The sequence below is a fragment of the Bos mutus genome, chromosome 10, assembly GCF_027580195.1.
Source record: "Bos mutus isolate GX-2022 chromosome 10, NWIPB_WYAK_1.1, whole genome shotgun sequence".
Lineage (NCBI taxonomy): Eukaryota > Metazoa > Chordata > Mammalia > Artiodactyla > Bovidae > Bos > Bos mutus.
The window spans coordinates 27,476,346-27,486,259 of record NC_091626.1 but is presented as its reverse complement, the minus strand read 5'-3'; the positions used below and the strand labels follow the sequence as shown (position 1 = coordinate 27,486,259).

The window sequence follows — 9,914 nt, the reverse complement described above, 5'->3', positions numbered from 1 at the left end:
ACTCCACGAGATGATGACGGACAGGGAAGCCTGGCCTGCGGCAGTCCATGGGGTCTCAAAGAGTCTGACACACGACTTAGTGACTAAACAACTACCTATTAGCAAACCTCTGTTCCAATCGGACTTATTTATCTTACAAATGAGGCATCAAGAACCCCTGAGGAGGAGGGTTTTCCCAAGAGCTCAGAAGAAACCTGCCTGCCCAGAGATGGCTGCGGCGCCCCGGCCAGGGGTAGGGAGACTGCAGCCTGGTTCAGCTGGCTGCCTCCCACCGCGCAGATTCGCTTCCCTGCGTTGGGAGCGGTGCCCATAGGCGGCGGTGCTAACAGAATCTCTCCGCGGGCGGTCCCCAGGGTTTGGACAGGCGTCTGCTCTCGTCTGAAAGTGAGACGATCACCTAGAGCCGCCGAGAGGAGCGGAAGTGGATGGAGCGCCAGGCCCCAGGGAGCACAGGCCAGGCGCGCAGATAAATCACGGACACCAGCGGCACGGATCGTTCGGGATTGGCACTGAGTGCCAAATTCCGACGCCGGCAGCCAAGTTCTGGGAAGGGAAATCTGATCCGGATCGCGGCAGCGGTGGTGCAAAGTGAGACCCACCTGAGCCGGGCGGGGAGGGGCTGCCAGCCGCGATGGAGTCTCCTTTCCCGGCGGGAGCTCGGGCACCGGCCGAAGTCTCACCTGGCTCCCTGCCCTGCCCGAGGAGGTAAGAGGTCTCCGCTCTAAAGGAGAGAAAACTAAGGCTCACTGCCGCTTCCCCGAGCCTTGTAAGGACTGAAATGGGACTCCAAGCCCAATCGTCTGCTCTCCCGCATCCAAAACGAGTTTAAGGATCTGCAGGAGTGACTCCAAGCCCGTCACAAAGCAGACGTGTCCCCGGTTTCGATGTAGGCTCCCCACGCGAGAAGGAACCCGGGGAGAAATGAGCCCGTGGGGCGGGGGTGGGGAGCTGGGCTGGGTCCCGGGGCCAGACTACCCGCCGGGACCTTCCGGACGCACTGAGCCCGGCCCTCCCGCCGGCGCCCGCACTGATTGGCGCTCGCGGCCGGCCTCCAGCCAGCTCACCTGCCCCTCCCAGCCAATCGGGGCCACCAGAATTGGGGCTGTCGCAGGGAGAGGGGGGTGATGCCGTTGACTGGAGGCTGAGTCTTCCTCCCCGCCGGGCCCGCCGCAGCCTGGAGCCCGAGCCGCAGGCTGCGCGCCCCCTCGTCCCTAGCAGCCGCGTTCCGGGACCCGCGCACTTGAATGCCGCAGCTCCCGGCCCGCGCCGCTCCGCGTCTCCGCCGGCTGGGACGCGCCCAGACGGCGCCCGCCGACGTCGCCTCCCCGCGGCCTCGCGCCGAGCCCGCCCTCGCCCAGAGCCCCGCGTCCCTGCCGGCCCCGGGGAGCGGGTGGGCCCGGCCGCGGGTAGCCCCGCCGAGGCAGGATGTTCACGTCCAAGTCCAACTCGGTGTCGCCCTCGCCGTCTCTGGAGCAGGCTGACTCGGACGCGCTAGACATCAGCACCAAGGTGCAGCTCTACGGTGTGCTGTGGAAGCGGTCTTTCGGGAGGCCTTCGGCCAAGTGGTCCCGGCGGTGAGTGCCCCTCCCGCGCCAAGTGAGGACCACCTGGGGAGGGAACCAGGGCCTAAGGACCCCCTACCGAACCCCTCACTGCCGTCCTGCGCCTGCCTTCCTTGTGACCTTGGCCTCGCCCCGTTTCGCTCTTCGGGGGCTTCTCCTGGAAGAAGTGGATCCCAACCCTGGACCGGGTCATCCCTGCCCGAGGCTGGTCGAGCCGCTGAGTTCTCTGTGGAATGAATCTAAGTCGGGTTGGGGAGAGGGGGCGCGAGCAGAAGAGATCGTGGCCGTGGTTGGAGCCCAGTTGGGTCAGATTGGGCCGTACTCTGCAGCGGAGAAAGAAGCCCTGTCTTCAGCCAAACAGCCTCCCTGGGACCCCGCCCCCAATGCCATCATATTCATATCCCTCTGCCCCAGGCTTCTAGAAGTGGGCGTAGAGGTGGGGCATGGGTGTCCTCCCTTCCACCCCCCACTTCCACCCAAGCCCAAACACCTGGTACACGCAGGGAGGGAGCTTCTGAAAGGCACTGGCCAGGGGAGAGAGAAGGGCCTGGGAGAGTCTGGGTCCACCCCTGGAGGAGTCTTATTGGGAACTGGGGCTTCCCAGGTGGAAGCTGGGGCTTCTTTAGTTGTAAAGAACCTGCCTGCCAACGCAGGAGATGTAAGAGACTGAGTTGGATCCCTGGGTTGGGAAGATCCCCTGGAGGAGGGCATGGCAACTCACTCTAATTTTCTTGGCTGGGAAATCCCATGGATAGAGGAGCCTGGCAGGCTACAGTCCTTGGGGTCACAAAGAGTTGGAAAGGACTGAAGCGACTTAGCACGCACATGCAGTCATGTGTGTCTTTAAACTGGGCCTACAGAAGAGAGACTCCAGTGCTTCAGGCAGAGAAGCTGGGACAGAAAGGAGGGGCTCTTGGGGGTTGGGGGAAGGGAGATGGGGCAGGACTGAGCATGGATGGGTCCTGTCAGAAGGACTTATCCTGTGGAAGGGGTGGTGGGTAAAGTCAAAGCAGCCTGGGTCTTCAGCCTCAGCTTCCAGGTCCCAGCTCCAAGGCCACTCCTCAGAGGATGGTAGCTACTCATAACTGAGCCTGGAAGGTATTGGAGGAAGGGGGAGTTCACAGCCCTGAACTTGCAGGAATCTCCCAGTGCTGGTTTCAGGAGCAATGGGCCATCTTCTGGAAATTTTTCACCTTCAGGGCGATCTCAGCTCTGAGATTTGCTGTGTGATGGCCCCTGCCTGGAGGCATGACCCTGCCAGGAAACTAGGAGGGGGTCCAGATGCCCCATCCATCCCACCCTGTGCATCTGCCCCTGAGCACAGGGGCTCCCTTTGTGCCCAGGAACACAGTCCAGAGGGACATGGTTATAGTTGGTTTTGATGTTCTGTTTTGATGAATAATTTAATATGTCTACAGAACAAACAGAGCTGTGGATGCTGTTTCACATTTTACACACCTGGTTTCTGCTGGACTTCTCTTTGGGGTTTAATGGGGTGGTGGCTGCTTGAGTTCCTCCAAAGTTAAGCTTATCTCTGACCCCCTGAGGGGAGGCCTGGGGCAGCAGAGAAGCCATGTTGTGAGGGGTTTCCAGGGCTGTGTAATCTGAGCAGCAGCTCTCAAGCACCAGGAGCAGGCTTGTCTCTACCAAGGGCATCAAGTGGGTATGGGGAGGCAGCTTATAAATTCAAGAACCGTTAGCAGAATGCACCCCACCACCCCCTTCTACCTCAGTTGCTCCAGGCAGACAACACTCCTCTGTTGGGTCTAGCTGCTGTCCTTGGTATTACCTTTGGGTCTTGTCCTCCAAGACGTCCCTTTCCATGCATTTTCACCTGACAGCATCCCTAGTAAGTGCTGGGGATCTGCAGCCCCCAGGTCTGTCCCCAGCGCCCCTCACCTCCAGGTGTGGGGACTTGGCCACTGCATCTGCAGTTGATTCCAGGCCTGGGAGGCACTGGGGGCAAAAGTTCCCCAGCCAAAAGCACAGTGATGGAGCCCGGGAGCCTTGGAGAGCTGTAGCACCGCTCCCCCCCCGCCCCCCACCAAGAATCTCGACCAGTAGCTCCCACAGCCACTCAAAAAATCATCCAGCCCAAGTCAGAACAGTGTATACACTCTGCAAAGTCAAGTCCTCCAGCCCCCTTCCAAGGAGATTTTCATACTCTTGTTCCTTCATGGGAATTCTGGAGTTGCCCCTGTGCGAAGATTCCTCCTTCCCTGGGACTCAGGAAAGAAGTAACATTCCCCTGACCTCTCTAGGCCTCTGTCCATCCTCACAGATAAACACACACACACGTGATTTAGCCTTGGATCAGCAACAGCCGGCCAGAGAGGGTCTGGAATGGGGCGGGGGGAGGCCTGATGCTAAGCTTAGCCCCTTCACTTCCCAGCAGGGCCCCTTGGGCCCCACTTACCTATCTGTGGCCTCTTTGGACTCCAGCTAATTAGCAGCCACAGGAAGGCCTGTGGAGGGGGCACTCAGGCCTGCCACCGCAGAGCCCTGCCATTAGAGCGATCGATGCCATGGTTGAGGGGGGAAGCAGCTAAGAGGAGGGGGCCTGGAAAGGCTCCTGAGCTGCATAAATAACTCATGGGCAGGATGGGAGCGGCTTCGGCCAGCTGGGTTCTGTAAAGCCTCTTCCGCCCAGGGCCTGTCTCGGGGCCTGTGCCACCAGCTCCTAGTGCCTGAGTAGCCCTTCCCTTCCCAGGGTGGGAAGATGCCCTTGAGCTGAAGGGCCAGCTCTTCTCCCCTATGAACAACAAAAAGAGAAAGGAATCCACAGAGTTTTTTAGCAGTAATCAGAAGATCTGGGAGGTGTCTAGAGGGTGACTCCTCCCCCTCACCTGTGAGCAGTGGAGACACAGGTGCTCAGAGACAAGTAGGACAGGAGTGAAGCCTCTCTGCCTGGGCCATTGTCAGCCACGCAGTGGCACTGGTCTAGCAGACAGGCCAGCTCTCTCCCAGGGCTTCATTCTTTTCCCAGCATTCCAGTTGTTGTTCAGTCGCGAAGTCACGTTCGACTCTGAGACCCCATGGACTGCAGCATGCCAGGCTTCCCTGTCCTTCACTGTCTCCCGGAGTTTGCTCAAACCCGTGTCCATTGAGCGGATGATGCCATCCCACCATCTCATCCTCTGTTGCCCACTTCTCCTCTTGCCCTCAGTCTTCTTTTCCAGCATCAGGGTCTTTTCCAATGAGTCGGCTCTTCGCATCAGGTGGCCAAAATATTGGAGTGTCAGCTTCAGCATCAGTCCTTCCAGTGAATATTCAGGGTTGATCTCCTTTAGGATTGACTGGTTTGATCTCCTTGCAGTCCAATCCACTCCCTAATCGCTCTCCATATCTCTCAAGGCTGGAGCCTCTGATGAGGAGGGCCCAGCTGACTCCTTCCTGCATCTGGGACATCTACACTCGTGTCCCCCCACCTCCCCTGGGTATAAGGTGACCGGTGGGCCCTGGGCATCAGCTCACTCCTGTGGAGCATCTGCGGGTCCTGCCTCAGGGAGCTGAGACTCATGGTGTCCACTAAGTGCCAGGGGAACCCTGGAGACGAGGGGGCCTCATTTCCCAAATCTCAGGCCACAACCTGCACCAGGTGTGGAAAGATGATCTGTGCAGCTGGTGTTCATCCCGCCAAAAGACTTGAGGAGACTTTCTTCCCACAGAGATTTGGGCCCGGGAGTTTCAGCCTTGGCTCTGAGCACCGCTTCCTGAAGGCGACACTGTGACACTGTCCCAGAGGGCTGGGGCGGGGAGAGCTGGCCCGTCCCCTCCACTCAGGCTCAGCCTCACTGCAGTGACACCAGGACTTGGTCTCGCTTCCTGGCTCACATAGCCTTTCTCACGGCTGACTGGGAGGTGTCCCCCCAGCACGGCTGCAACATTTCTGCCTGTTCTATCCCAGTCTGCAGGCCCCTCTTTTTTTTTATAATCAGCTTGCGCTCTCCCAACTTCTTTCAGAATGACTGTTTGGGTGGGCAGTGGCCAGGTGGCAGCTCAGGGTTCTCCCCAGATCCATCTAAGATGGTGGCATCAAAGTTGTTTTGAGTCCTTAGTTTAAGTATGATCTGGGTACAGTCTCCAGATCATAGCGTAGCTATAAGATGAAATGGCACCCATTATGTCAGGCTTCATTGGGGTCACGTGACGATTTGCCTGGCCTGAAGTTAAATGAGTTGCTTATGCAAATAAGACATACTTCTCCCTCCCCACCCCCAGGAGCTGTCATTAGAGGGTACTGATGGGTTGTCTGAAAACAAGGGCCAGAACTCAAGCGGAACACTTTCAGGCGATTCACCTGCCTTACGTCCAAGACTTGGAAATATAAAGCAGTTTCTTTTGAGAGCAGTTGTGGCCCTGGTGGCAAGTGAACCCAGGCTCAGAGGCAGGTGCCCTGAGTTCCAGTCCCAGCTCTGCAGGTGACCAGCTCTGTGACCCAGGCCAAGGCACAGCTGCCTCACATCTCACTGGCTGGCAGTGTCTCATCCGTCAAATGGAAATGGATCCAATTGTGACGTTTACACTCTGTTCCATGGTGATTGTAAAGGTGCCTTAACTCCACCACAGGGAGGCGGGGGGCATAAGGTGGGTTCCACGGTCCCCTCCTACTTCTCCCAGTGCCTCTGCATTACTGCCTGCTTGGCATAGTAAGCTTGTCTTTACTATGTTGTTCAAAGAATTCTGCTAACTTGTTTTTTATTTTTTAAAATTGGAGTATAATTCCCAGGTGGCTCAAGTGGTAAAGAACCTACCTGCCAAAGCAGGAGACGCAAGAGATGTGGTTTGATCCCTGGGTTGGGAAGATCCCCAGGAGGAGGAAATGGCAACCCACTCCAGTATTCTTGCCTGAAAAATCCCATGGACAGAGGAGCCCGGTGGGCTACAGTCCATGGGGTCACAAAGTCAGACATGACTGAGTGAGCATGCACACAATTGTTTTATGATGTTGTGTTAGTTTCTGCTGTACAACAATGTGAATCAGCTATAGGTATACATATATCCCCTCTGCTAACATTTTTTGGAGCCCCTTGGACTTGGTGATCTTTGCATAAACCCTCACTTGTCATCACCCATGTACTTCACAGGCAGGATTTTTTGCTGTCCTGCCATCTCAGACCTAGAGCCAGACAAGTAACAGAGGCCAGGGTGGGCATTCCCTGAGTGTACCAGGCTGCCCGGAATGAACAAAAAGGGATATGCACTGGGAGCTGTGTCATTTCTGCCACTTCTAAAAGGGACACTTCTGATAAGCCGTCCTTCCCTGGCTCTAGGATTTACTTGACTCTGCACCCCACACCTCCTTTCTCAGTGCCCGAGGAGCTCAGGGCTGAGGAAGCCTGGGTGCTGCTCCTGTTCTGGATGTTGGTGTCCCCAGGAAGAAGAGGCCGCCAGGCTGGGTGTCCTGCCTTCCTGGAACAGGTAACCCATGGCCTTTCACACTTCCACAGGCCAGGGTTTCTGCTGATCCCCAGGGGCTCTAAGTTCTTGTTTCCTTATCTGTGGATGAACTGGCTGCCCAGCGTAGGTACTCCTTGTTGCATTAGCAAATATGGACTCTGGCTCCTTCCTCAGTCTCCCCCCACATCCCCACCGCCACACTGATGCACCAGCCTCCACACAAGCTTTCTGGGGGCCTTGTAGACTGTGTGAAAGGAAAGTAAGTGTTCAACTCTTTGCGACCCCATGGACTGTAGCCCACCAGGCTCCTTTGTCCATGGGATTCTCCAGACAAGTATCCTGGAGTGGGTTGCCATTTCCTGCTTCAGCGTGAAGAGAAGGTTTGTCAAAGAGCAGGGTGGAGAGGTATTTAAATCCCAGAGGTGCAAGCACCTGGTTGGGTCTGTTCCCTGGTTTCCTGAGCCTTCCAGATACTGCATCTCACTACCACCAGGGCTGGGATTGTTCGATGCTGTCTCTTGACCCTGTAGGGCCCAGGCTGTTGGATCTTCCCTGTATCCTCTCTCCTCTGCCCTCTTCCCTCACCCCACCTCCCTTCTGCCCTCCAGGATTCCCCCCACTCCAAGTTTCTCTCACTCTGTGATGCAACGCCCTTCCCAGCCCCTACACTCACACTTGGCTTTGCCCCTCCAAGCCTTCGGAACAGTGTAGATGGGCCTTGCTTTGCCAGGACCCGTCCAACTTAGAAGGTACCTGTGGGTCTGCTGCTGCTACTGCTAAGTCGCTTCAGTCGTGTCCGACTCTGTGCGACCCCATAGACAGCAGCCTACCAGGCTCCCCTGTCCTTGGGATTCTCCAGGCAAGAACACTGGAGTGGGTTGCTATTTCCTTCTCCAATGCATGAAAGTGAAAAGTGAAAGTGAAGTTGCTCAGTTGGGTCCGACTCTAGCAACCCCATGGACTGCAGCCCACCAGGCTCCTCCGTCCATGGGATTTTCCAGGCGAAAGTACTGGAGGGGGTGCCATTGCCTTCTCTGACCTGTGGGTCTAAGTAGCCTTTTTTGCTTGCTTCCAGCTGGATCTACTGTGAGGCCCATGTTGACCATCACGCTCTGCTTGAGCCCTTGTTGCCTTCAGGGCACTGAGGAGGGGAGTAAAGGTGGAAGCAAAGCTGAGGAAAACCTTCCTGGGCTCCCTGGTTCAGCTCGGACGGCACCTTGTCTGCCTTGCACCTCAGTTAATGTCCTGGCCCTCGTGTCATCCCAGACTCTGCTCTCCCTCCCTTGTCTATTCAGCAAGCTCTGCTGACTTTTATCAGCAACAACCAGGAACTCTAATCTGCCCCTCTGCCCAGCTGTGGCACCCTCTGAGACACCTCCACGTCTAAAACTGCAAGGTGACCTCACAAGGGCCCTTTTGAAGCCCACTGGCAGCTCCCGTCATCTGCCATAAGGGGCCCCACCTTCTCACAGGGACCACAAGCCCCACCCGTGTCTGGTCCCCACTGCTGTCTTTGACTTGAACTCACCTCTCACTCCCCTCCCCCACACCACTGCTCACCCCTCTGGCACTTAGCTGCCAGTGATACCTGGCGTGTTCTGATAGCCTTGAAACACAGTGTTCGTTGCATCTGCTGTGCCTTCTGTCTGAGATGCTTCTCCACTTCCCTCGTCCCCTAGACACTCCTATTCATCCTTCCAAACCCTGCTGAGTTGTCACCCCCTCTCGGAGAACATTCCGGGCTGGACACCCAAACGATTCATTCCTCACCCATCTGTCTTCCTGTTTCTCATACAAATTTACAAAGTGGCAGGGTACCCTGGTGCTTTACAATGTTCCCAGCTCCCCACTTGCCAGCTGTGTAACCTGGGGCATGCTACTTAACCTCTCTGTTCTCCGCTCATTTCATCTGGCTCATGTGAGGAGTGAATGGTTAACAACCATTCTGATGTTATTAAAACAGTGCCTGGCACAAAGGAGAAGTTGTAAAAGCATTGGCTGTGTTTTAAATTATTGATTTGTACAATCAGTGTTTGCCTGTAAGCTCCCTGAGGACAGGAAATCATCAAGCCCAGACTGTACCAGGAGATTTGCTCATGCTCTCTGACCTGAGCTGGCCAGGGGCTTGCAGTCACCTTGCAGACAGAAGCTCTAAGAAGACAAATCACGATGCCAGGTCTGAAGCAGTAAGGAGAGCCAACAGTAGTGGTGAGAGGGGCTGGGCATCAGAGAACAGAGCGGCTGAGAACCTGAGCTTTGTCAGTGTGTTACCCAGCCAACTTTGCTTGCCTGACACACAGCAAGCCAGATGCTGAGCCACCCAGCTTTGCAGCAGAGATAAGGTTTATTCACGAGGCAGCCAAGTGAGGAGTCGGGAGAGTTAATCTCAAATCTGCCTCCCCAGAGGCAAGCAGCTTGGGGTATTTATGGTCTAAACAAGAAGGGAGTCTGAGGCATGGGGGGAGGTGACTGGAGGAAGGAGGTGAAGGAGTCTGTGTTCTGCACAGGCGCATCTGAGTTACATGCTTCTTTATGGAAGGCATGTGCAAATTCCAGGTAAGTCTGATATGGAGGGAACCTGGGCTGTGACGTCACCTGTGGGGCGAGCAGGTCTATTCTGTGCAGACTCTGATCAGATGTGTTGGGTCCTCCCAGTTTCAGCCAGTTTGTTGTGTAACAAGCAGAGGGCTTTTAAACAAGCTCTTCCCTTATCTGGTGGTCTGTTAAGACAAGCTCAAGAATTTGTGTTAGCCACCAGTTTCTGTTACGGATTTTTCAGCCCATGGCTCATGCTTTCAGTCCTCCCCTATCTCTTGATTCAGTTCCTCAGCTTTGGCAGAAGAGGACCACATTCTGCTGATAAGGGTGGAAAGCCTTTGGAGAATTAGAGGAATGGAATTGTTTTGCGTTTGACTGCAAACATGGGACCATGTTTAGGATCTGGGTTTTTTT

The 9,914-nt window shown here is 55.9% G+C and overlaps 1 protein-coding gene across 2 annotated transcripts in view; it reads left to right on the top strand.

Annotated features, from left to right (window-relative positions):
- The first annotated feature begins 1,117 nt into the window (after positions 1-1,117).
- The window catches only part of PLEKHD1 (pleckstrin homology and coiled-coil domain containing D1), a 32,563-nt gene continuing 23,766 nt past the window's right edge, over positions 1,118-9,914 (top strand). For both annotated transcript variants that reach the window (XM_070378508.1, XM_005905744.3), the window contains exon 1: positions 1,118-1,574. In XM_070378508.1, the coding sequence (XP_070234609.1) occupies positions 1,426-1,574 (149 nt within the window). In that variant the 5' untranslated portion in view covers positions 1,118-1,425. The remainder of the gene's footprint in view (positions 1,575-9,914) is intronic.